Source organism: Sinocyclocheilus grahami, unplaced genomic scaffold (genome assembly GCF_001515645.1).
Source record: "Sinocyclocheilus grahami isolate Dianchi unplaced genomic scaffold, SAMN03320097.WGS_v1.1 scaffold405.1, whole genome shotgun sequence".
NCBI classification, from domain to species: Eukaryota; Metazoa; Chordata; class Actinopteri; order Cypriniformes; family Cyprinidae; genus Sinocyclocheilus; species Sinocyclocheilus grahami.
In genome coordinates this window covers 859752-886844 of record NW_015505584.1, presented here as the reverse complement: position 1 = coordinate 886844, position 27093 = coordinate 859752, and the positions used below count along the sequence as shown (strand labels likewise).

Genomic DNA, 27093 nt, shown 5'->3' with positions numbered 1-27093 from the left:
CAAGGGCGGAGCTAGTGACGTGAGGGGTAAACGCTGGGATAAACACAGGGGGAAAAAGATTTATTCATGCTTGGGTGTCGGCAGTGAATCCAGTGGAGAGAAATCCCCCACCCTAACTGCAAACTGGCATTCAGATCTGCCTCCATTTTGTTAGCAACGCCCCAACTTCAAACGATCCAATCAATTCCCGAAGGACGAAATTAAGTCCCGCCCTCTCATTTCAGATGCCGTTTCACTCTGATATACGTCACAGTAGAGAAGAAAATACAATCGCAACTTCCGTTTCATGCCGACTTTAAAAAACTGATCTCTTTAACACAGGATGGATTCTGATTGGCTGTTAATATTTTTATTGTTCATCAGTTGGGAAAAAGTCGCTCTGAAAGTGATTTCAACCATATTGATTCTCTGTGTCGTTAATGTTATAGTTGTGCTGTGAACGTTTTAAAAACATTATCATTATAAATTATCGTCACTGGTGTGACGTTTTTGTCCTGTTGAGCCCGTTTCCCCTGTGAGAATGGTTTCTTTAGAAGCTAATGTTGCACATATGATTCATTCTTCAAACACAACTCACCTAAGTTGCTGATGTGCTCTCTTAACTGCTGGAAGGTTGCGCCAAAGCTTTTGGCGCATAACGCCCCAACTTCAAACGATCCAATCAATTCCCGAAGGACGAAATTAAGTCCCGCCCTCTCATTTCAGATGCCGTTTCACTCTGATATACGTCACAGTAGAGAAGAAAATACAATCGCAACTTCCGTTTCATGCCGACTTTAAAAAACTGATCTCTTTAACACAGGATGGATTCTGATTGGCTGTTAATATTTTTATTGTTCATCAGTTGGGAAAAAGTCGCTCTGAAAGTGATTTCAACCATATTGATTCTCTGTGTCGTTAATGTTATAGTTGTGCTGTGAACGTTTTAAAAACATTATCATTATAAATTATCGTCACTGGTGTGACGTTTTTGTCCTGTTGAGCCCGTTTCCCCTGTGAGAATGGTTTCTTTAGAAGCTAATGTTGCACATATGATTCATTCTTCAAACACAACTCACCTAAGTTGCTGATGTGCTCTCTTAACTGCTGGAAGGTTGCGCCAAAGCTTTTGGCGCATGAACCGACACTCGAGCCGTCTATCACAAACACCACACAGTGCACTCTATCATTAGTGCTCGGTTTCCTTATGAAGCCCACAGTCTCTGCTCCAATCGGCTGCTCAGGACTAAACTATAAAGACAAAGCAATGTTTTACTGGAGTACAGTAATAACTGTATTGTTAACTACACACTTTGTCAACATTGAGTTATGTTATGAGATGAGTTCAGTGTAAAAATACTTGTAATTTTAATATAAAAAGAATGTCATGTTCTACAGTACAGTAAAAACTTGTTAAAGGGGTCATATGATGTTGCTAAAAAGAACATTATTTTGTGTATTTGGTGTAATGAAATTATGTTTTGTTATTAGTTTAAGTATTTGCTATCGACTGTTCAACTGCGGAGTTTTGCACAGCACAGAGTAATGCGTCGTGTGTGTGTGTGTGTGAGAGTGTGTGTAAGGGGAACAGGGTCACATCACAGGAGAGTGAACTGTCTGTCAGAAATCATTAAATCCTCAAACTCTATAAAAGTTGGTGGATTCTGATCAGCTGGAAAAAATATCTTTCTGAAAGTGTTTGCAACGATATCATTCCTTATTGTTATAGTTGTGGTGTAGACTTCAACGTCATAGAATTAGAATAATTCAAACTTTACCATTGTTTTTAATGCTATCCTGTAAATCTTGAAGTTTTGTCACTGCCAATCACACTTGTGTATATTTAAAAGCATGAATGTCCTATTATCCAGCTTGAATGTACCTGGTGTCCCTCTGGGGCGTGTCCTTTAATGACAGACAGTGCATCATGAAGAGAGAGTCCAGTGCTTTCTCCTTCACCAACACCCATCACGTCACACAAGACCAGAGCTGTGGGCTCGTCCGCTTTCTCTCCTGCTCCTCTGATGTTGTAAGAGCGAAGCTGAGAAACACCAATGAAAACTAGTCAAATAGACTGCAAAATATAGCTTGAACCTCTCAAAATATGAAGGCAAAATGTCAGTGAAACCTTCCAAAAATGCTGATTGTTAACCTCAGATTTAGCTTGATCACAAAGCTTCTGCAAGTTCTAGTCACGTTTACCTTTTTAGTGAAGCTGGTGGAGGATGAAGAGCCCACCATGGCCCTGTTGATGACTCGTCCAGAGAAGATGGACTGGACAGAGCTGATGAAGCTGGACTTGCCAGCACCGACCGGACCGATCAGCAGAACTCTGGCCTCGGTAACAGTCTCACTGGCGGGTTTAAATGACCTGACAGACTCCATCAGTGTCTCTCTCACTCTAAACACACAGTTGTTTAAGTCAATATGAAAGGCGACTGATACCTGGATGTTATAAAAAGCCTGTTTCACAGTGGTGGGTCTACTTACTCCTCACTCCACTTCATATTTCTCCACTCATTTTCCAGCAAGAGTGGAAATTCTGCTAAAGTATAAAAACCAATAGTTATGAAGTGGGCAGTGAGACTGTTTAATTAAAGTAGTTGTTGTTTAAATAATTCTATATTATACCTCCAAGAGAGAATTGCGGTACTGCCACTTTTTTAGGCTTATTGCGATCAGATTTGGTGCCTGAAGATGCGGCTAAAGCAAAACTGGCTTTTGCAGGTGTGCTGCTGGTTTCTGAAGATGTGGCAAAAGAAGCAAACGTGGGTACTGCAGCTGCGGTGGATTTGGTTCCTGAAGATGTTGCTAAACCAAAACTGGGTATTGTAGGTGTGGTGCTGGATTTGGTGTCCGAGGATATGGAATATGTACCAAAAATTGACATTCTTGATCAGAGAAGGGAATGTCTGCAGATGTGCCTGGAATCAAAGTCAGTATAACAAACAACAGTACAAAATATAGTGAGTATACACATAAACCTTCCTGTACAGAATGGAATTGAAAAGTTATAGGAAAATGAATATCATACTTGAGATTAAGCCCATTTGACAGAACACCCTAGCAACCACACATACGCACTGACAACCATCCAAAAAAATGGTTCACATTCTTCTTTGCATATAAATCAAATGTATCAGCCTGAACATCAGCCTGGCGAGGCCGTGACATCCTGAATCATAAAAGACTACCAAAACATGCTCTATGGTAGTTATTACACTTATCTTATAAATGTTACTGTTAAAATTATTAAGCTGTTTTATTTTTCTTTATTGGTAGCCTCTATAGGAAAATAGACTTTTGACAATAAGATTTGACTACTGACATTAAATTAAAAGCATATTATCTTGGTAAAGTCATTTTGGAGAGTTGAAACTCTCAGAATCTATAATAGTTAAGAGTTTTAACTGTTTTGTGAGGAAAATAAGTAGGTCCCCAGAGAGCACACGTACGTCTGCAAGACGTCTGTTAAAGATCGCTTCATCTGGAAAGCATCTGCTGTGTACAAACATCAGATAGACGTCTCTAAGATGTCAGTTTTACATACAGTACATTCTAAATCATAAACATCTTAAAGACATCTTCTAAACGTCTATTTGACATCTGATAGGAAACTTCCTATAGACGTATTGCAGGTGAACAAACACTCTAACAAATAGGTCTTCCAGATGTAATGCAGACGTCAAATAGACGTCTCCGAGATGTACGAGTGCGGTCAGTGCAATCAAATTAAAGCAGAATGAGATTGTACTTTTTTATTATTAACATAACTTACCTCAGTAAAGTCTTTGAAGGAGTCGAGATGTGACTAGTTTGAATCACTGACTAAATGTCAGATCTCTCTTAAACTTTCAGAACCGTTCAGTAGTGCATTACCAGAGTTATAACTACGTTTACCGTGGTATTTTTGTGAGGAACACAGTAACTCAGGTAGGTCATTGCAAATCAAATTAAAACATACTCACAACAATGAAGTGAAAGAGAGCCGAGCAACCAAGTGAAGTGTTTCAATACTGAGAAAACGAAAGTACTGTATGTTGTGTACGTCTGATATCTGGCCAGTAGAGGGCTGCCATATGCCATAGATTATTGTTAAAGGGAAAGCCAACCTAAGTCAGCAACACAATAAAATACTAAGGAAAAATATAGCATGTCTTTAAGACTTATTGTATTACTAAATTCGCTAAAGATTCCACTACGCGAAATTAGGCCTGTCTATATATGCAGAGGTGCTGAATAATACAGGTGCATCTCAATAAATTAGAATGTCATGGAAAAGTTCATTTATTTCAGTAATTCAACTCAAATTGTGAAACTTGTGTATTAAATCAATTCAATGCACACAGACTAAAGTAGTTTAAGTCTTTGGTTCTTTTAATTGTGATGATTTTGGCTCACATTTAATAAAAACCCAATCTCAACCAATTAGAATACTTCATAAGACCAATAAAAAAAACATTTTTTTTGTGAATTGTTGGCCTTCTGGAAAGTATGTTCATTTACTGTACATGTACTCAATACTTGGTAGGGGCTCCTTTTGCTTTTATTACTGCCTCAATTCGGCGTGGCATGGAGGTGATCAGTTTGTGGCACTGCTGAGGTGGTATGGTAGCCCAGGTTTCTTTGACAGTGGCCTTCAGCTCATCTGCATTTTTTGGTCTCTTGTTTCTCATGCAAGAATTCCTTTTGACAATACCCCATAGATTCTCTATGGGGTTCAGGTCTGGTGAGTTTGCTGGCCAGTCAAGCACACCAACACCACTTCCCCATGATTGTGTAGCCTAGTGAACCAAACTGACAGACCATTTTGAAGGCTCAGGAAACCTTTGCAGGTGTTTTGAGTTGATTAGCATGTCATCATATTCTAATTTGTTGAGATAGTGAATTGGTGGGTTTTTGTTAAATGTGAGCCAAAATCATCACAATTAAAAGAACCAAAGGCTTAAACTACTTCAGTCTGTGTGTATTGAATTTATTTAATACACGAGTTTCACAATTTGAGTTGAATTACTGATATAAATGAACTTTTCCACGACATTCTATTTATTGAGATGCACTTGTATATTTCAACACAACAGTATTGACCAGCTTGCAGGATGAAATTTCATTCAGTTTTGCCCAAATTTGAAACCTAAGCTTGCACAAATACATTTCTGGTCTTTGATGAATCTCTTTTCACTTAGGTCTTTATCTGGGTAAAAAAAAAAAAGATTCAAACCAAATGATTCATTTTTGTTATTCACATTTATACGGTTGCATGTGTGTCATACAAATTAACACAGACCTTGAAATGTGCAGTTTTCAGAGTCCTTACACCACTGCAGAAAGACAAACAAAAAAACACACACACGCAACTGTACTTTCATTCTTAATTTATCAATTTTATTTAACATTTGAAAATACACTTACATTTTGGAATTCAGTACTGAAACATACGCCTGTTAGTGAAATTTAACACACTTTCTATTCTTTTTTGGCTGGTTTCTCCAAAGTTTAAAGCATTTTACACAAAACAATTCTGAAACAGTACTTGTACCTCAGAAAAATAATTTGATCTGCTCAGGAAAGAAAAAAAATATATAATAAAATAAAAGTGCAATTTTGAAAAGGTAAAGCTTTAACTGTTCCATTAATGGTTTTATAACGGTCCAAACAAACAAGAAAATGTTTTTTTTATGGAAATGTCTCCACCTGATCACAATTAAACATTTTATTTCTCAGAAAGTATAGCAGCCATTGCTGTGGCAACATACACATTGGTTGAGCTTGTCAACATGACATTCAATAAAAAGCAGGAAAGCAAGGTAATCAGCAAAAAGTATTCATAACTCAAATTAAGTGTCATGAATGACATGCTGCGTTAGTGTTTGTCGATTATGGCAAGAACAATAAGGCATTCAGCTTTGTACACATGTTGTCTCTACCCCCCCCCAAAAAAAGCAAAGTCTATAATATTCTCCACTCTCAATAAATGCAGAATTAAAATGTTTCACTTCATATATTTTCAAATATGCTTCACAAAAATACTTTACTTTGCTACATAGTGTTCACATAAGTCGTTTGATGCACTAAAATAATTTGATCTTGCTTACATTTTGAAACCACATTTTCTGCTGTGTTTTAATCTGAAAATCTAATTGGTACAAATTACTGTACTAGAGAAGTGTTTATCTAGCTGGTAAAGGTGGTTCAGTTCTGGTAAACAAAACATAATATTTTAATTGCCTTCATTTCCTCCCTAAAAGAAAACAAACATGCTGAAGGTGAAAAAAAAACACTGCATCATTTAGTGCAGGATCTGTACAGTGAAACGCTGGAATACAAACATATCAAGTGTTAACCCAGATGTCTATCTCTATTCTGCCATAGTTTTCTAATGGGCATCTAAACTGTGCAAAATGTGTATGTAGGACCATGACATATGGTAAATTGTTCAGATGAAACTCCAACATTCTATATAATCAAATAGATGCAATGAATACAATTACATGGACAAATGTAAAACTGCTAAAAATAGCCATAAAAAAAGGCAACATTGTCTACCCTGTTCACACAGAATCCACAACATTTTAATAAGCAGCTAGAGTAGATGTTAACATTACAGATAAAAAGTAATTGCTGATTAATTCATCTGAAATGCTTCACCCTGCTGCTCAAGATAAAATGTGTGAAGAAAATGAGAGACAACGTTGTGAGAGTGAACAGAAGTGCTCTAGTGACAGGCAGGGGTGTGATTTTTCAGGTGTCTTTAAAACTCCACTTTGCATGCTGGAAAGGTCTCGTCCTGCATGGCTACGGTGCTGTTGCTCCCAAGTACCGTGATCGCTAGATCTCTCTGCCGCTCATGGGTCTCCTGGTACCAGCTGTGCATAGTCAGCGAGTCAAACGTGGGGATCAAAGTCACCTGCAGGTGAATGGAAAACGATTAAACAACTATTAATCAGTACAACGGTCAAGTAACTGTCTGTCTTTTGTGGGACTGTCAAGCTGTGCAGGGAGCTAACATGATGAGGATGAGTAAACTTTGATCAGAACTTTCATTTTTGGGTGAACTATTCCTTTTGTAAAGCGCCTTGAGATTGGGAAAGGTGATGTATAAATAAAACATCTACTTACCTGCACATCTGGCCAGGATGCTTTGCCCTCTAAAAGAGAGTTGAGAATAGATCTCATGACTGTTTCCTTTTGTGGTTCATCCCCACTAATTATATAGCAGGATGAACGGAGGCGCCGGAAAAACTCTGCATCGACAGTGGAAGCTGCTGAGCCAGAGGGCAAATATGCCAAGTCCAAACAGATGGGTACTGAACTTGAATTTGCACTGACAGAACCTGCAAAGGGAAGCAAAAACATTATGCACATTTGGACTTCAAAGCACATTTACTGATCTCCCTCCCTCTATACTTCATATTTGTTACATTCATTCATTCCTATATAAATGGAAAGCTTTGGGCCTTAGTTTTTTTCTGTTTTTTCACACTTCATGAAATGTAACGCTGCTATTTATGTGGAGCTGGTTGGTTTGATTCAAGGTTTAGAACTCTAAAGATTCATTAAACACCAGAGTTACAAATGGACAATATATTCCCGGAGCTCAGGCCACTGGTTTGCATTGACCAGATTGATTGTCTTGAAATTCATTCCTGAAGGCAGTTGTTGATGTGTTACCTAAGCTGTAACAACTGATAGTTGTAGCAGTAGCGCTTTTAAGGGCATGAATTTAGGTCTTGTCCAGATTGCAAGTCCAGTTCCAATTTTTGTGCATATCCGATTGGAATCTAATCATATTTTTACCGTAGGCATACCAATGCACCGTCATTGCCATTGAATCCAATGCAGATATTCTGTTAAACGAAACCGTGTCACGAGACACACAAATCGAATCTGAACAGTTGCGATTCACCGTGAGGACAGTCAGTCATTTAGATCAGAATCCAAGTGGATATACAAATAATCTGATAAGGACTGTCAGAGTGAACATAGCTTTAGAGATGCAACCAAAAATCCAAAAACTACAGTTAGCCTTTAAGTTCCTGTCCTTTTTATTTATCATCACTAAAAAAAGCCTATCGAATTGACTAGGCGAATGTCCTGACCGATCCCCAACACATGTACAATTAATATATTTCTGGAAGAAACAATGAGCACTTACTGGATGAGGACTTTGAAGGCACTGGTCTAGATCCGCTAACAGCATTGCGGGATGCAGGTCTGGTGTCCAGACTGGATGTTGGCCGAATAGTTCCACTGGCAGACACCTGAGCACCAGTCTTTGTCTTCCCACCCTGTGTTACGATGTTTGCAGATGCAGTCTTTGTGGACACAGGTGCTGATTTTTTGGTCTTTGATGTTACATTCTTGGAAGATCTACCCTGACCATCAGCCTCTGGGTCAGCCATGCAGGCATCGGGCTGGGGTGGCAGTGGAGGTAAATCTTTCATTGGGGCAGGTGGAGGGTCTTCAGAGACATGCTGGGAATTGTGGTGTAACGAATGACTGCTAGGATGGTCGTGAGGATGGTGTGGTGGAAAGATGTCACTAGGGTCCTCATCAGAGTCCAAGTCCTCAGTAATGGAGGGACACTCTTCAGTGGCTGGTGGCACATCAGAATCAGAAACCGAGATGAGAGAGACGCTGACAGAGGACGTCATCTCCTGACCTTCCAGAGACTGATGATCGCTACTACTGCACTGGTAGGTCAGTCTACCGGGCTTCAGAGAGAGGTCAGGACTTGGAGCAGGAACCTCCGAAGAGAGTCCCTGTTGGTTCTCTGGAGAATTGTGATGCTTAAACTCACAGGGTGAAACCAGACATAGATCGACATCATGTGGAAGGATGTCAATCTGTGGTCCAAAGAGGTGATTCTCTGATTCATCATATGCGTGGTGACTATTATGAGACATATCTGTTTTGGGGTCACGGTCTGCTAAATGTCCATTAGTGTATGCCAAGCTGCCCAACTCTTCCTGTGAATGACAAACAGGCACTTGTTCGAAGGAAACCGATAACGAATCATCTACTTCAGTGGAGTGTGGAGAGCCAACTTCCGCAGGAAAGGAAGTGATGCTGGGAGAGGCATCGGGTAGAGTATCTTTAAGAGAAGTCGAGGAGAGAAAGCTTGATTGTCTATCTTGTGATGATATGGAGCTGTTTTCTATATTGCTTCTTGAACAACCTGCCATCGAGTTCTTGCAGACTTGCTGACTGTCTTCAAAACCAAGACCAGAGTTCCTGAGACCTACCTTGCAATCTTCACCAGAGACCTGAGAAGAATTGTCAGGGGATTGTGGGTAATGCCCTGAACTGTTCTTCCCAGAGTCTGTGGGGGAAAATAACTCAAGGGTTTTTTCATCCGAGCTTGTACAGACATCGTCTTTGAGGCATCCATCAAGCTCTGTTGGTGTGATATCAAAATTAACACTTTTCTCACTCTTTGGAGCAAGTGGGGAGGGAAGTCCAATAGCACTGTTTGAGTCAGGGGCCCCATCCATACTGCGAAACTTCTCTGGACTTTCATCAGTATTTGTTGTAGAGCCATTCACCTGCTTGTCATTGTTCTCAGAGGCACATTCTGTTCTTGAGCTCACATGGTTGCCTTCAACATCCTCCAATGGCCCATGTTCATTCTCCATCCCCAACTTTTCCAACTGGGCAGTAATGTCCTCAGGTGTAGATGTCTTTGACTGGACTGCACTTGAGGGTTTCAGATTGTCAGGCTCCTTTTTGTCTTGCTTTGGCTTCCCTTTGGTCAAAGGATCCTTTTTAGGGAGCGTCAAATCTTTCTTTAGTGAGCCATACTTGCCAACTGTCTTTCTAGCCTCTGCATTGCCTGGCAAATTTCCAGTGGCTTTCTTAACATCCTTGCCAAGAGTTTTGGTAGTTTTTTTGTCTTCTGGTTTGACCTCTTTCTTGATCTCCTTTTTCAAATCATGTTTAATATCTTTCTTGGGCTTTGCACCAAGATCTTTTTTCAAGGGTTCTTTCTTTTTCTCTACATTCTCATCTTTCTTTGCAATACTTGTCGGTGGCCTTTCCTCTTTCTTCCCAACTTCCTTTTTTTCATCTTTAGCAGGTTCTTTCTTAGCCACTTGCTTTTCAGGCTTAGAAGTTCTTTGTTTCACATCATCTTTTGGCTTCGCTTTTTCCTCACCCTCTTTCCCTTCTTTTGGAACGGTGTCATTAGTGGGTTTAATCTTTGTTTTAGTGTCTTGCCTTTTCAAATCTACTTTGCTTACCTTGTCTTTGAGTGAGGCACTACCAGGTCGAGACTCTTTGGAAATACTCTTAAGGCTTTCCTTGCTCTCAGCACGCTTTGGCTGTTTATCCCATTTTGATGCCTCAAGATCTTTCAAACTAACTTCTGGGTGTTTGAGGAACTCTAGATGCTTTAGTCTTCCTAAACCCTCGAAGATCTTGGATTCTGGAGTGCACCCAGGAAACAGAACACGAATGATCTTTTCTCGAGGATTAGCTGGATGCCATACCAACAGTGCACATATGGACACCATACACTCTAGAGGGATTTCTGAGGTTTTTATATTCGGAGTGCTGGCAGGCCAAGTTTGCAAGAAAGCCTCTAGTTCTTTGCTACCTTTGACTGGATTGAGTACATAAAGATCTAGTCGACCTACACCCATCTTCTGGAATAGAATTACCGGCTCGACAGCTGGCCCAGCAGAGCGACTGAGCTGTTCTGGAAGAATTGACAACCTTTCTAAATGCTGTAATGTTAGGGAACCCTGATCACTACTTCGAAGGACCTTGGAGTCACTCTGTAATGTTTTGAGTCTTCCTGAAGCATTGAAAAATACAACCCCTATTTCTGGAGATATCAGATTCCTCTGCCAATCTTCATTTCTCTGCGATCCAGCGGACTCCTCTTCTTGTTGTTCAGCCACTTTTCTGTGAAGTAGGCTGTTTATACCAGGTAGATTATCCACACCGACATGGGTGAGCAATACTGAGTCAACTCGGTCTAGATGTCTCACCAGTTTCCAAAAACAGGATCGAGAATCAGACCCCCCATTGACTAAGACATTAAAACCATTCACAGCAAAGAAGGCACTGTCACCTCTTCCTCCAGGAAACACATAGCAGCAGGGACGGGACAGTTTTAGGAAGCCAACTGTACTGGGTGCCTTGAGCAAGTCAAAAGGCAACTGAGGTTCAAGAGACTCTGACAGATACTCTGTAAACTCCTGAAGGCCCTCCATCTCTGGGAGCACTAACGGAGGGTTGGTTTTAATTTCTATATAATCTTGCAAATTATGTTTTTCCAACTGAGAATTTTTCCACATCCCAGATTCGGGACAGCTCAGAGTTAGGCTGGCTTTCTGAGTAGGGTCTGCAGAGGTCAGAAGATCTCCAATCTGTTTTGAGAACAAAAAATTTGAATAATAATATTTATTACAGTTAGTTAATATGTAAATTGTTTCTGACTATTAAAAGAGTAAAATTACAAAATAACCAACTTGTTCGACAAATGCTTGACTGACCTCTTGATCTGTAAATATCTGGATAAAGTCATTTAATGAAAAAGACCCTATTTGTAACACAAGGTCTCCAGTGTCTTCAACACATCGTCCAGCAAGAATTAGCAGCTTGTGAAGAGACGTATCGGAAATGAGCCGACGAACCTATGAAAATAAAGACAAGCATTAAAATGTGCAATGACTGTTCCACTTAAATTTTGTTAGAGAGCTCATAATAAACTGTACAAACAGTATTTAGACCACAAATCGAGACCCTAAGTACAAAATTTTAAGAACGTTTAAAAGAGGACACTTGGTTGCTGCTCTGGATAGCAAATAAATATCAAGAGCAAATATAACCGAACAAGGTACTTCAAGGAATGTGTCAACATTTCCCCTGTATTTACACGGTCTAACGCCGAGTAAATACCAGTCAAATAGCTTTCATACATTTATTAGAGAAGAACTGCAGTGGACAGAGAACAGTGAAGGAACTGAGGATGTTGTTTGTAATCGTACAGCAAAACCAATATTTAATTTACATCATAAAAGCAAATGTGAATTCGACTTTGATTTAGGGTTGGGTACAACACAAGAAAAGCTAAGCAATACAAACTTTCAAACATTGTCTAGAATAGTGCAAGCTAGAACTGGGAGAGACATTAGAAAATGTGAAAGCATAGATAATTTTTTTAATAAAGAGTTTACTAGTATTTAAATTATATTCAATATACTGTATATCTGCTCTGATATGGCTTGATTTCTTAACATAAAACTATCATATTTGTGAATCCTTCCTAGTCTTCCAATTTGCAAAACTAGTCTAAAGGTGCAGTAACATTTACCGTTGCTCTGTGAAATTTCACGGGCAAAATCCAGTCGTTTTGTGTGAGGATGAAAAAGTTAATCATACAGATTTCTTAACTCAATGCTATTGACAATGGGCTTTTTGCACATTAAATGTCGCTGCAATTTCGCTAATGTGACCACACCTTAATGATGTCTTATTTGAGAAATATAAAAGCCCAATTAAAAAAAAAATCACTAACACAATGTTGCTTAATTTTGTATTGCCGACTATACTTAAATTCCAGCTACAAACCAATTATACTAAGTGCATGTGTGTTGATATTAATGTATTGCAAACTACACAAAGCACTTCAACACTCACCTCTGAACAAACCAAATCATGAGATGGGTTGACTATCACTTGGGTCTCAAGCACATCCCCGCTGTGCTGCAGGGTCTTCTGGCCTGTGGATAGGGACAAAGAGTGTGGTCTTTTAAAAAGTTTGTGTGTGACCATAAACAGATATTATTTAAAATTTTAGTATGTAAAAGCTACACACAGTGGCTAGAGAACAGTAACAAACATGGCAGCCAAACAGGCAACACTTCCTCTTCCCCCCACATTTAATTTTTCATGCTTTCTTTCTAATGTGCCTTTCAATGAAAGATGCAAAATGCAACAAATGAAACAAAAGTTTTTGGATGCAAACATAGAAATGCAACATACACATGCAGCAAGGACAGCGTTTGTGGTCACAATGATGCTTGCTGGGAAGTTCTGTGCCATTTACTGGATTACAGCACAGCATACTGTAGAACATGGAGTTAAAAATGCCCCATCACTGTATTATGCACCAGGACAATGGCCCGAATGGTGTAAAGACCGCCACATCAGCAGCATAGGCCTATATAAATCGCAGCATGCTGCACCATGTGGGTTTATTGCTCGAATCGAAAGGCTTTATTCTACTTCCTCAATTATGAAAACAATATCATTTTGATGCAGTGGATTAGGAAGTACGGGATGTTGAAGAGGTCACAAAACGGATGTTTAAGACTGGCTGCATGACATGTTCCTGTCTTTTCCACAAACAATGAGCAAACGTGAGCTGATGGTAATTCTAGCCTCTTCTCTGCACCATGACTAGTTGAAAACACATGGTAGGAAGCGTCGCTTTCCTTCCTGTATGCAGACGCAGTGCTATGACAACATCTTTACAGTCTCTAGTAGTCACAGAGAAGTTGAGAAACAATATGTAGGGCCAGAGACTAGCATATGAGAGCGAAGCTGTACAGAGATGTGGCAGCAGCACCTTTAACTTAAACGTTAAAGGACACAACTAGCAATAATAATAGTCATATTCAACAGTCATATTTTTTATACTAATGATACTAACTATTTTAGGATTCAAAGAAACACAAAACAATACAGGAATTATATCATAGTGAGTACCACAGTCATTAGGTCTTCTAAAATGTGAAATATTTTGATCAATTTTCCATGAAAAGGCAAGATTTCAGGTGGTAAAATGTCAGGTGGAGAAACTCTCCACAAACTAAGAAATATATGACTATCAATTTTTAAAATGTAAATCCTGAAAAACAAGTGTTGTTTAAGATGTGTACACTGATATGTAGTTAAAATGTAAAGAAAATATGTTATTACTTTTTATTTGATGGCAACAACACATTACATTTGATTGACATTAAAATTACATTCATTAAATTTAAACTGCTTGAAAATGGTATAAAAGTTTATCAAAATCCTATGAAACCAACATGAATACATTTCTAAGAACATAGCACACAAGTTTTAAACTCATTAAAAAAAATTGTCTTTACTAAATTATTCTATTCCTTAATGCATTTTTTTAAACTTAATTTTAACTTTTTGTAGTAACCCTAGAGGACCTTCCAACCAAATTTAGTCGCACCAGCTGATCATTTTTAATATATCATAATCGTCACACTTTAGTTTAGGGACCAATTACTAGTTAGGGACTAGTCGCTATTAACTACGACTTTTGTCTCAAACTCCTAATTTGCCATTTATGAATAGTAAGGCTAAACTAAGTTTAGGTATGGGGTAGGATTAAGGGATCTAGAATATGGTCATACAGAATAAGACATTTATATGTGCTTTATAAGTATTAATAAACAGCCACTATTCTAGTAATATGCATGCTAATAAGCAACTAGTTAATAGTGAGAATTGCTCCCTAAAGTGTTACCATTAGAAATACTTAAAATAGTTCATGTTTGAAAGCTCCAATAATAAAATATTGTTTCAATATGAAAACATATTCTTAAGCACATTACTTCTATTCTTAAAACATATTCATTCCATGAATCCTTCTAGGCTCAAAGTTTGAATTTCAGAAACTTTCTCAATTTCAAAGTTATTCAAAGATACTGCTGGTGCACAGTGCCAAAACAAATCCATAATTCAGCTAGAAATCGATGCCATGAAAACAGAACCTGCAGAAATCGAGTCTCAGCACTGTTGTTGTGTACCACCAGCATAATACCACTCCAGTGAAGCTTTGCTCAGCGCCCTCAGCATGCCTCTGAATCTGAGCTTATTGAGCAGTAGTTGTGTGTGTGGCAGCCCTTCCTTTGCAACCCATTACAAACCACTGCAGCACAGACCATCACATCAGGAATGGCAACAGCTCTTCAGAACAGATACATGAGAGCCATTACAGAAACATATGGACATATCGGAGAGCTATTCATGTTGTGTATGGGACACTGTCAAATGTATTACAGGCTCTTGTACAAACACGCACCCTGTTGGTCCTGTTCTCTGTCATTTGTGTAAATAGGGGTGAGGGGTTTAATCTGATCTATCTGCTGCGTTCAGGACATTCTGCTGGGACCAGCTGCTCTGAAAAACAGATCACAGCCTCCTCTGTGAAGCGCTGGGATATTCAGCTGAAACTGTAGCTTGGCAGTAGTTAAACTAAAACTATGGGTTACTAACAAAAGAGCTAACTACGCTGCAACTATATTAAGAGGGACGTTAATGTTTTTTTTTCTTAGAATTCTTAGAATTGTTGCTTCTTTCTTGCACAAAGGCAGATCTCAATCAGTGTGACAGCACTAAACTTAAACATGTGACCCCGGACCACAAAACCAGTCATGGATAGAACAATATTTGGCTGAGATACAACTATTTGAAAATCTGGAATCTGAGGGTGCAAAAAAATCTAAATATTGAGAAAATCATCTTTAAAGTTGTTCAAATTAAGTTCTTAGCAATGCATATTACTAATCAAAAATTAAGCTTTGATATATTTACGGTAGGAAATTTACAAAATATCTTCATGGAACATGATCTTTACTTAATATCCTAATAATTTTTGGCATAAAAGGAAAATCAATAATTTTGACCCATACATAGGGCTGTCGCGGTGAGGGAATTTCCCTTGCGGTAATTTTGAGTGGCTCAATTTTGAGTATGCGGTTTTACCGCCATAAATATATATATATATATAATTCGTGTGTGTGTTACGATATAACTAACGAGGTCATATTCAGAAGACAATGAAACGGAAACTAAATAACGTTGAAACAGGAAGTGAACAGAAGAGAATGACAAAATAACGATCCACTTAACAGACCATAAACCTGACAATAAGCTCGTTAGGCTATCGTTAGCCTATATGTATAACAGTTAGCCTTGTTGTAATCTGATTTTCTAATCTGACTGGACAAGAGACTTTCTAATGATATTTCCTCCTGTGCGCCTTCTAGACGGCTGTCAGTCAGTGCAGTTACAGTGTTGCACCACAAGGTGGTGGAAAGGGATTGTCATTCAACTACACGTTCAAAAACGCTGATTCATTCATTCAAAGAGACGTAATGAAGCACGCTGTTGAAATCATTTTAACTTTGAGCGCCACTTTAAAAGGCTCCGCTGACCAGCTATGCGTCGATGCTAAGACAGAGATTTCGCTTTCCTTGAGCATGACAACCTATTTTCACAAATATATATGACTCTGCCTGGAGGACAGACGCAAGTAATCGCACGCGCTCAGTCGATCTCTCTCTCATTCACTGTCTGTTTAGGCTTGTTAAGTGCAAATCTAAGAAGCCTCTGTACAAATCAGCATGGTACACATTATGTTATCATTACTAACTTGTTTAATATTCAGTCCACATGCATGAAGTGTAAAACGAGAAGGGCATAACCTTACGAAAAAATACAACACGGAAAAATCGCGGTTTCTGCGGTTCTTGCATTCCTCTGCGGTTTGCTCGTCAATAGCGCGATATTGCGGTTATCGCGATAGCCCTACCCAAGCAATGTATTGTTGGCTATTGCTACAAATATACCCCAGTGACTTAAGACTGCTTTTGTGCTCCAGGGTCACATATAAATCAATACAACTAAAACTACACATTGAATCAACATACTAAGAAACAGCTATTTTTCAAAGAAAAAAAAATGTAGCAAATATAAACTCAACAACATACAAAAACGATGAAATGCCACATACAGAGCAGCACTGCCGTTTGAAAAACATCTCACTTAATAGTTTCTTAATTGACTGTCCAAACAAACCAATTTGCAAAAAATAAATAAAGACACAAGAAATACGTTTTATGGATGACTTGTTGTCAAAAATTTGTCAAATTAAGTGAATTAATTACATTAATTTCACCTAAAATACATGGCTAATTTAAATTGTTATTTAAAATATTACTATTATTTTTATTGTTATTGAATTTAACTTTTTTTTGCAGAAAAATGAGTGAAGCCCAGTGAGTTTGTGTGTATTTGACAGGATAAATAAGCATCTCATTTCAAATGAATTTCAAAAATCAGTGAAATTCTACATTCCACAATTAATTCCATTTTTATTTGTCAGATTTTCCACAAGGCCCTGAATGTAGAGTTGTCAAACTACACCAAATAGAATTTCAACAATAATGGCAACTAGGGCTGCACGATTAGTCGAATGCGATTGTCATGCGCATTTTGTTATTAAAGCCGGTTCTGTAATCAGCAGGAAATCATCATCACGTGCTTTCAGATGGAGCAGCATTTACTACACAGAGCCGTAGTTCACTGACAAGTTACGCAAAAAAAAATAGCAGACGATTTTATTGCGCGATTATGAAATCGAATAAATCGTTTGCGATAATGACAGCTGTTTGCATAGCTTCTCAGTGAACTACGGCTCTGTGAAGTAAATGCTGCTCCATCTGAAAGCATGTGAAAATACCACATTTAATAACATATTTTTACTCCAAACTCACTTCATAACGTCAGTCGAGTGTTTGAAATAAATCCTTCTGTGAGATGATGTGGCTTCTTACACAGAATAAGGCACGCAACATATTTCATAGTATTTAAGCAGTGATAAAGTTATTGCATTATAAATATACTTTATTTGAATGAAAATTATAATAATAAGAACTCAGATAAACCATATATTGCCGTAGTCGTGTGTCACGTTGAATCAATGAAAGCAGTTGAATCTTCTGTTTATTCAGCTGCAGTGATAGACATTTTCTGGGTTTCTTCTGCGAGGCGTATTTGGAGTTTCAGCACGAGAGCGCCCTCTGGCCTTTGGATGGAGATTTACTGCTGATCACAGAACCGTGCTTCACTGAAAGATACGCATGACAATCGCAGCTTCTGTCGAATTGCGATTTCGATTCCATTTTGAATTATCGTGCAGCCCTAATGGCAACCTTTTCAAACTGGTAGCCTTTCCTGCCCAGATACAACACGTATGTCTCCAAGATTTCACTTAAAGGCTGTTTCAGATGTGCTGCAATAGAGATGGATCTTTTCTTTAGTTTAAGGTGGATCCATTTAGCATCTTTGGCCTTGGTCAAAAAAGCCCACTACTTCCAAAACGTACAAAGACTCCATCATCTGTCAAATGGACTGCATCAGTGTGATCAGAGCGATCTGCCCCTGACATTCCTGAACAGCTGCCCAAAGATTAGTCAGGATTAGTCAGCATGAGTGCCTGGAAATGACTGGGTCACTATACCGGTCACATTCAGCGGGAACCAAGCCTACATGAAAACACGGAGCAACAGATGTGTACAGGGATGCACAGGTAGCAAGACAGATGGGGTTAAAGACAGGCACAGGCTGGAGGACAGTGATGCGGTAAAGACTAGACTCGGGTTGTGATGGGTATTCAAGGGCCCTTTGAATTTTTTTTTTATATTTTCAAGTTCTTCTTTTTTTTTTTTCAATGATTAATAATAATTGAAAATGCATGTCTATTTATTTATTTTTATTTATTTATAAAATAATAGGGCCCTTTTACTTTATTATTGAAGATGGCGGCAAAAAAAACTAAACAAAAAGAAGACCTAAAACATGAACAATTTAACTAATCTTTTAAAACGTAACCAACTGAAAAATTTACAATTCCTTTTATTATTTAACAAAGTGTTGGACAACAGAGGTTTACTGTTAAAATTAAAACATGGAAGAAAAGTTGCATGGTATTCCTTTAAAGAATTAATAATTGCATTATTATTACTTTGAAAAGTACATTCTACTATGAAGTAGTCATATATTTGTCATGATTTCTTCAAGTTAAACCAAACGTTTATTTTGACGTGTTGTCGTGAAGACCATTGAGTTTCTTCATGTATATGACAGCAGTTTTTAATTAAATGAAATAGACTTTTAGCACCTCAATATTCACAGAAACTAATCCATTTCACTCGCAAGCGTACAGCCCTACTTTTAATTTATTCATTCAAAAATCCATGACATCCTGTTACATTATAAATTTGTCACATACACAGTTACATACAGAATACAATCTGCAGTGAAATGTGCATGTATAAATGTAAATGGATGTAAATTTTATGACTGATTTCCATGTTTCCCTATGTGTGCAAGGCTGATAGCTTTTGGAACGTTTTCCCAATCATACTGATCCTGCTGCTTCAACACAGTGCCTTCTTTTTACACGGCAAATCAAAACACTGAAAGCTTGAGCTCCCTGTGATTGAAAAAGCACACAAATATTAATTCTTAAACAACACACAGAAAAATGAGTGCAGCAGTGTTGTCCTGGGCACAGAGACATTTACAGGCACAGACGGGTCTTTGAGTGGACTCCTCATGAAGAGAACGGTTTGAGCCCGAGGGGAGGTTCAGATCAGGGAGACTCTTTCACATGCACTATTACAGGGTAGGAGATATGAACTCATCTTATCTTAGTCTTATTTTACATCAAAGTTTATCATACTATGGTTGTTTTTGCTGGAATTATATTCAGTACCATTCTGTAATGCCTATTTATGGATAAACCAGTGAATTAAATGCACACTTAGTAAATAGTAATATACATATACAATATAAAAAAAATGAATGAAACGTGGTTAACTACTTTTTTCCTACTATTTGTAATTAAAATATCGGTAACAAAAAGGTTAAATTAACATTAGTTATCATGAACTATATTATTAATCTTGGTTTAATGTTATTTTCTGCATGTTCTAAATTAATAAATTTTTTCCATGATTTTAAATGATACATTAACATTAGCTAACGCACTGTACTGTATTATGAATGCATTAATGAACACTATATTTATAAATTAACATACATTTAGATTAATAAACGCTTCTAAAATAGTTTGCAGTACCTTATGCATTAACTAACATCAACAAAGTGAACCTTATTGTAAAGTGTTCCTAAAATATCTTTACCTTGAACTACATTTTGTCATATGAACAAAGCGAGTTCACTTCATGAAAGAATCATCAGAATGATTAAATCCAGTAATTCTTGAGCTTGAAAGTCTTTTGAAAACAAATAATGCTTTCAATTCAAATTAATTTGTTCTGAATCAGGCTTCACTGGTCAGCCAAAAGAACAATTTTACAGAAAAACATGACTTCTTGCCTTTATTTGGGTCTTCATTTAATTCAGACTGTGAACCAAAAAAAAAAAAGTAAAACTAAATTTAGTCTCCAAATTGAATAGACAGCTTACAACGTTGTAGTGAAATAGCAGAAACACAAACACTGATTATATTTGCAACATTTTGCAGCAATATTTTTTACTAATTCTGCTTGTGCAGCAGTGTTATTATTATTATTATTAACTAAAACAAACCATTACAAATTTTAATTTGTTAAAACAAAGCTGAAAAAAATATATAACTATTACATGAAAAAGTACAAAAAAAACCAAAAAAAACTTAAATGATGCTAAAAAACAAAAGCAGCCATGTGGATATTGGCCATCTACTGTGAAATAAAAGAGTAAAGCAAAATCTCTAGCGGTTTACATACACTGAACAAACTAAAACAAACCATTACAAATTTTAATTTGTTAAAACAAAGCTGAAAAAAATATATAACTATTACATGAAAAAGTACAAAAAAAAACAAAAAAAACTTAAATGATGCTAAAAAACAAAAGCAGCCATGTGGATATTGGCCATCTACTGTGAAATAAAAGAGTAAAGCAAAATCTCTAGCGGTTTACATACACTGAACAAAATTATAAACGCAACGCTTTTGTTTTTGCCCCCATTTTTCATGAGTTGAACGCAATAAGATAAGACTTTTTCTATGTATACAAAAGGCCTATTTCTCTCAAATATTGTTCACAAATCTGTCTAAAGCTGTGTTAGTGAGCACTTCTCCTTTGCCGAGATAATCCATCCACCTCACAGGTGTGGCATATCAAGATGCTGATTAGACAGCATGATTATTGCACAGGTGTGCCTTAGGCTGTCTGCCATCTGCCCTGTACAGAGAAAACCGGGATTCATCCGTGAAGAGAACACCTCTCCGAAGTGCCAGACACCATCGAATGGGGTTTTTTTTTGAGAGTGCATTTGCCCACTCAAGTCAGTAACGACGACAAACTGCAGTCAGGTCGAGGCCCCGATGAGGACGACGAGAGAAATAGGCCTTTTGTGTACATAGAAAAAGATAAGATCTTTGAGTTCAGCTCTTGACAAATGGGGGCAAAAACAAAAGTGTTGCATTTATAATTTTGTTCAGTATATATCTCTCGCATTATGCAATATAAACTATCACACTGCCACTCCAAACCTTCAAGATTGATCTGAAGTGATATTATTAGCAATATGTCAAAGAAAACATGATGTGCTCTAACCACCTCAACAAAGAATCTAGCCAGTACAGACCCACTTTGAAATAATAATCAGCAGTTAATTACTCACAGCCAGGATGGTGGCAGCTGGTTGCTAAAAAAAACCCTGCTGATTTAACCCTCATTGTATTAGCATGCTTACAAGACAAATACTGTCTATCCTGTCTTACTTCAGCAAAGCTGACAAATTTGACATGCAGGTGACAGGTGAACTGCAAACTAGCTGTTTAGTTTGTGTTAACCACACTTCACTAACACAGGATAATTAACTAGTCATGACAGGGTCTATTAATCCAGTGCTGAAATTCTACAGGACAGAGGATTTTTATATATATTTATAAGTAAGAATATAGATTTCAATGGTGTCTCCATTGCTGAAATCAGAGAAGAATCAGCCCAGCCAATGATCACCCACACTCAGCTTAAAAGCATCACTGTGCCTTTGAGATAAATGATTCAGGGACAAAGAAGAGCATACAAGACAGATTAGCAGGGTTCCAATGATTCCTTTGGACAACACATGTTTAATATAAAGTGGTAAAGATGATTTAGGCCTGGAAAATTTCAGCTGTTGGTCTTTTCTGCCCCACTCCAGTCTGCAGCCTGACCCGAAGGGACTTTTCCTTTGTGCATGAAGGACATGTTTGTTTTCCCATTTTGTGCTGATTCATGATAAAAAGTTTCAGGCCAGCATACAGTCTGTGCATGGAACTCCACTGATGATTTTCACTCTTTACAAACTTTATTAACTCCTTGACTCGTGTTTTCAGCAACTAACAAGAGTAAAGTACTACAGAGGCCCTAAGAGGACATAACGATGGAAAAATGTGAGAGGAACAATTACATTAAAATTATATTTACATAATTTTTTTTTATACATCACTCTTGCAAAACTTTAGCGTTCGCTCACAAAACTTTTGCATTTCCCTGAAAAACTTTGTGTTCCACCCAAAAAAACCTTTACGTTCACTTGCAAACACTTTGCGTTCACTTGCAAACACTTTTACATTCACTTGCAAAAAGTTTGTTCCCCCAAAAAACTTTACGATCTCTCACAACCACTTTACGTTCACTTGCAAAAACATTGCGATCTCCCCAAAAAACTTTACGTTCACTTGCAAAAACATTGCGATCTCTCACAAAAACTTTTACATTCCAAGAAAAACTTTGCAATTCCTCACAAAAACATTTGTTTCCCCAAGATATTTTCACTTGCAAAACTTTTGCATTCCCCTAAAAACTTTGCATTCTCCCCCAAGAAACATTTCGTTCACTTGCAAAGCTTTTGTGTTCCCCAAGAAACTTTGCATTCACTTGCAAAACGTTTGCGTTCCAAGAAAAACTTTACATTCATTTGCAAAACTTTCACATTCCCCTGAAAACCTTTGAGTTCGCCCAAGAAAATTTGTTTACTTGCAGAAAATTTAGCTTTCCCCCAAGAAACTTTGTGTTCACTCACAAAGAATGCAGACGTTTTGCTAGGGAACGCAACATTTCTTAAAGAAACAAAACTTTTGCAAGAGAATGCAAAATCATTGGACTATAATTTTATCTCAAATTCTTTTCCATCACTATGTCCCTTTAGGGGCTCCGTATAATACTCTCGGCTAAATGTTTAAATAAATCCCACACAATTTCACAGATCTCCCTCCAAATAGAAAATACAAAAAAACAGACCAGGGCAAATAGTTCATAGATTGTTTGATTCTTACCTTTGAGGTCTTCAGAGAAGAAAGCAGAGTGTCTTGAAATAAACAGTTTCAGCTGTTCATCTATATTGCAGGCAGTCAAGTCGATGTTCCAGGAGCGAATACCTACACAAAAATGAAACCGGCCCAGTCAGACTGCAGTCAACACAAGCAAAAGCTCAATTATTCATAGACCATGTTCACTGTCCTCTGAAGATACTGACATTGTGCACTTTCACTGAAAAACAGCCTCCTGTGGTACATGGGACAAGACACACTGGCACAGACTGCATTTATAAACCAGCTGGTCAGATTTTTCTGCGGTGTGTGCAGTAAAGAGTAGGTGAACTGCACCTTTTAGGGTTTTTGTGAAAACATGAGACCAAGAAGCATTTTTCTTTAAATACATATTTTATAACCAAACAAGAGGTCAAAGTCAAACTTGGTTTGAGTTTTTGTTCTCTGGACAGAAATAAAAAGAGAGAGAGAGCAGGAGAAGTTACACACAATTCAATAGCAAACTGGAAAAAAGCTTTTTTTTTCCCCTGAGCCAAAATAAGTTGACCTCTTTCTACCACTGACTCTCTTACAAAGAACCCCACTACTGCAATGAATGCATTTTTTCCTCACGTACTGCCCAAACTGTGATTTTGAACCAAATATTTAGCAGTACTGGATGGTATGCAATATGCTTTGACAGTAGCCTGTGTTTTCCTAGCCTTTGTATTTTCCAATAGTGCAGCTGAGTAACAAGCCTCTGACTAACGATATAACGTGACAAAACACACACGTGAACCACATAAGCTCAGGATATTTTCACAGTCTTATGGAATGTCTCTCTCATATGTTGCATTCGGAAGTCCAATTTATTTTAGTGAATCGGCCAGTAAATAGTCAATACAGCTGTTTAATATTATATATTACATCAATTGATAGTCCAATATATTTTAAAATATATTGCCATTTAAATTAGCTTTAATGCATTTAGCTACATTTTAGTGGGTGTTTACATGACACTGTTTTCAAGTAAAAACAAAAAATTTTTTTTATTCATTTTAGCCATTCATTTATACGACAATGACGTTCTGGGGGCCTGAAAATGCAAACTTTTGAAAACGGGTTTCAAAGTGCGAGTTTTTGAAAATTAAACCATTATCTTCCCCAAGTAAACTATAAAAACATGAATTTGTTAAATCCGTGAACCGTGCATATTTTGAGTTCGGTCTATCCACCTTTATCTTCAACGCGGAAGTAAGCCTATGGGTGAGACTTCCGGTTCATTAGCCGCTATAGGTAAATAACGAGGAGAATAACAACGTGCAGTAAACGGTAAAACTGTTTGCACTACAAACCAGTGTGTTCATAATTAAGATAATACATTGAAATAATATGATAAGCCACACCAACTTTCAATATCAAGCAGCAAAACGAACTGTTTTGCTCAGCTAAAAATAGCTGGAAGGAGTGGACGCAGATGAGACCGGAAGCCAGACCCATATAATTTACAAATGGCCGCGCCCATTTTTACGACAAGAAAAAGGTGGATAGCTTTGTGTGCAGGCGCATAGTGTTACTTTATAAAGTGACATCGCCACCTACTGGCCTGGCATGAATAATACAGCGTTTTTAGTTGTTTTCACAGATCCATGCGAACGGGAATCGGTTTGACAATGTTCTCATCTGTACACAAATCTTTTAATAAAACGAAAGGAAAATCTTTTCCGTTTCTAGTACAATTGTTGTCGTGTAAACGTACCCTTAGTAGCTACTTGGGTAGACAAGTACTTTTTTCAAAAAAGGTCCACTGTATGTTGCCGTTAGTGTAGTGATGTATAAAGCACAGCTCAAACTCACTTTCAAACCAAACAGCTTTCTGTTGGTCAACATGGTGAATTCGTTTGACCAACTCAACCCTGCGCGGGTAAATACTTTGGCCTCAATGCTAAATTCCCAATCGCATGGATTCCTATTGAAATAACTGGATTTCACTGTGAAAATATGCCAAACAATGGTGAACGTGACCGCATCTGAACAACTTCAAATTACAAAGTAGCTTGTAGCTTTTTCAACCCTGGTATCTACGCGTTGATATGCAAGTTACTATGTGGTTGCTAGCGTATCGGTAGGGCGCTTCTCAAGAAGCCACACAATACACGTCGTCATTCATGCCTGTTGAACAAACGTTGCACTCTTCAGTTTGTAGACTGGTGTGTTTTAGAAGGATAAAGAAGTGTGGGAGCTGATCGCGTTTTAAGGAATGTGGTGCAGAAAGTTTTCGTGATTTACGAACTAATTGTGGTCACACTTTCAGTAGGGCTCAACAAGGGCCAAAATGACAAAAAAAAAAAACACACTGCGGTTCACAACAGAAGAATCCCTTCCTATTTAAAGTTGCTGACAGCATTTAAAACAGAAGAAAGCGTATTCCTGTCAGACTAGTGAGGTGGAAGCTGCAGCGTCTGGCCAGGAAGAGAAGGAAACACTGGCAACAGTCCCAAAGAGGATGTGTGTGTATCAGTCACACGGCCCTTGTGTAAAACCACAGATAAAGGGACCGAAAATCAAAGGAAAGCAGAGGATAAAAGAACAATAACCACAGTAATCCCAGCTGCACACACACAATCATCTCTATCCAGCCTGGTCTCAGTCTGACTCACTAAAAAGTCTATAAACCCCCTCTAAAAGCCAACAGGGGTGGAAGACCAGCTTAGGCCGGTCTAATCAGTTTTCTTTCAACAAGGCAGATGTACCTCACACATTTTAAAGATGAACTTTGAACCATCCAGCACAATGAGGAAGGAGAGTCTGCAAACACAAGATTGGCTATATATAACTGTGCAAAAGAGCTGCTTCGCTTTTCATGGACTTTCAACTGAGAAAACAAGCCAGTGACGCATATCAGCTGCTATATGAATGCGCTTATCTTTCTTTCATAAGAGGGTGCGTTCAGATTGGAGGATTGCAAGCAGACCGTCTGAAAAGGGAAGTCACGTTGGCTTAACCATGCTGAAGTAAATGAGCGGCATTATTTATGTTCTGCAGAGCAGGCTGGGGACTTTCTATGTGCTTTGGGATCCAGGGGCCAAGAATCTCACAAAAGATTCTGAAAAACCAATAGCATCATTTGCACCTCAGAGATTACAGGAAGCATCGCTCTTTGTAAACATGGTAGACTCACACTGTTATTTAGTCTGCTGTCTGGCACTGACTACCTTCTGCAAAGAGCAGTCAAACTTCCTCGTATTGATTTAAGACCCTATACAGGTTTTATGCCATGCCTGAAAGCCGAGAGCCCCGTTCAACAGTTAATATCAGTGTGTGAGCCCTCTGTGGGCATTCATCTCATTTTAGTTCCTACTCAGCTGACAAAATGAAAAGGAGGTCAAGGTCACATGAACAAAAAGGGACTCTTTGGAGTTGATATTCGGTTACATTCATGCCATGTGACAGCTTTCAAGAGACTTCCAATGGCAATTCGGCAAGCCATCTACTCACCTATATCACTCAGGCGTTTATGTTAGGTCATAAGCAATACAGACCTTAAAGTTAAAATAGGTCTAAACTAGTAGCAGACACTTTAAACTAGACAACTATGGCTCTTTTTCTTTATATTTCAACATGTGTACACATAATAATAATAATAATAATTATTATTATTATTATTATTATAAAACTCTAGCAACATGAGCTACAAAAAGAGCCTGGCGTCATTCTCGGATGAATTTGTTACATTGTATCCAGCGACAATTCTCTTCATGACGTCAGCTGCGCGAGGGCAAAGCGCTCACTCATCATCCTACAGTGAGACGAAACTTTACCTCTTTCAATCTCTGACACCAGTAAATCCACAAATCCGGCCGGACCGGGCTGTCCAACAATGACCAGCAAAGAGTACTTGTCGCTGCAGAAACCGGGTCGGCTGGAGTTTTCCATGCTTGCCAACTCGCCGCTGTGCTCCTCCGCCATGTTGCAAAGTTTACAGCGATTCTCGAGCGGATTGTTCATTTGACTCGGTTCTCTCTAATGATTCGGTCGAACCGATTCT

General features: G+C 38.1%; 2 protein-coding genes across 2 annotated transcripts in view; both read right to left on the bottom strand.

Annotated features, from left to right (window-relative positions):
* LOC107550667 (interferon-induced protein 44-like) overlaps positions 1-4013 on the bottom strand; it is a 6351-nt gene extending 2338 nt beyond the window's left edge. Inside the window, exons 1-6 of the mRNA XM_016232004.1 lie at positions 3948-4013; positions 2611-2903; positions 2470-2524; positions 2182-2380; positions 1862-2020; positions 1059-1230 (exon numbers count right to left, since the gene is read on the bottom strand). Coding sequence (XP_016087490.1) covers positions 1059-1230; positions 1862-2020; positions 2182-2380; positions 2470-2524; positions 2611-2869 — 844 coding nt within the window. The 5' untranslated portion in view covers positions 2870-2903; positions 3948-4013. The remainder of the gene's footprint in view (positions 1-1058; positions 1231-1861; positions 2021-2181; positions 2381-2469; positions 2525-2610; positions 2904-3947) is intronic.
* Positions 4014-5649: 1636 nt separating this feature from the next.
* map1sa (microtubule-associated protein 1Sa) lies at positions 5650-27028 on the bottom strand. Its single transcript, XM_016232024.1, has 7 exons — positions 26867-27028; positions 23073-23174; positions 12625-12707; positions 11478-11618; positions 8135-11351; positions 7099-7313; positions 5650-6886 (listed from the first exon to the last, which is right to left on the bottom strand). Exons 1-7 carry the CDS (start codon positions 27012-27014, stop codon positions 6731-6733), a joined length of 4062 nt encoding a protein of 1353 aa, XP_016087510.1. The 5' UTR covers positions 27015-27028; the 3' UTR covers positions 5650-6730.
* Positions 27029-27093: the final 65 nt, after the last annotated feature.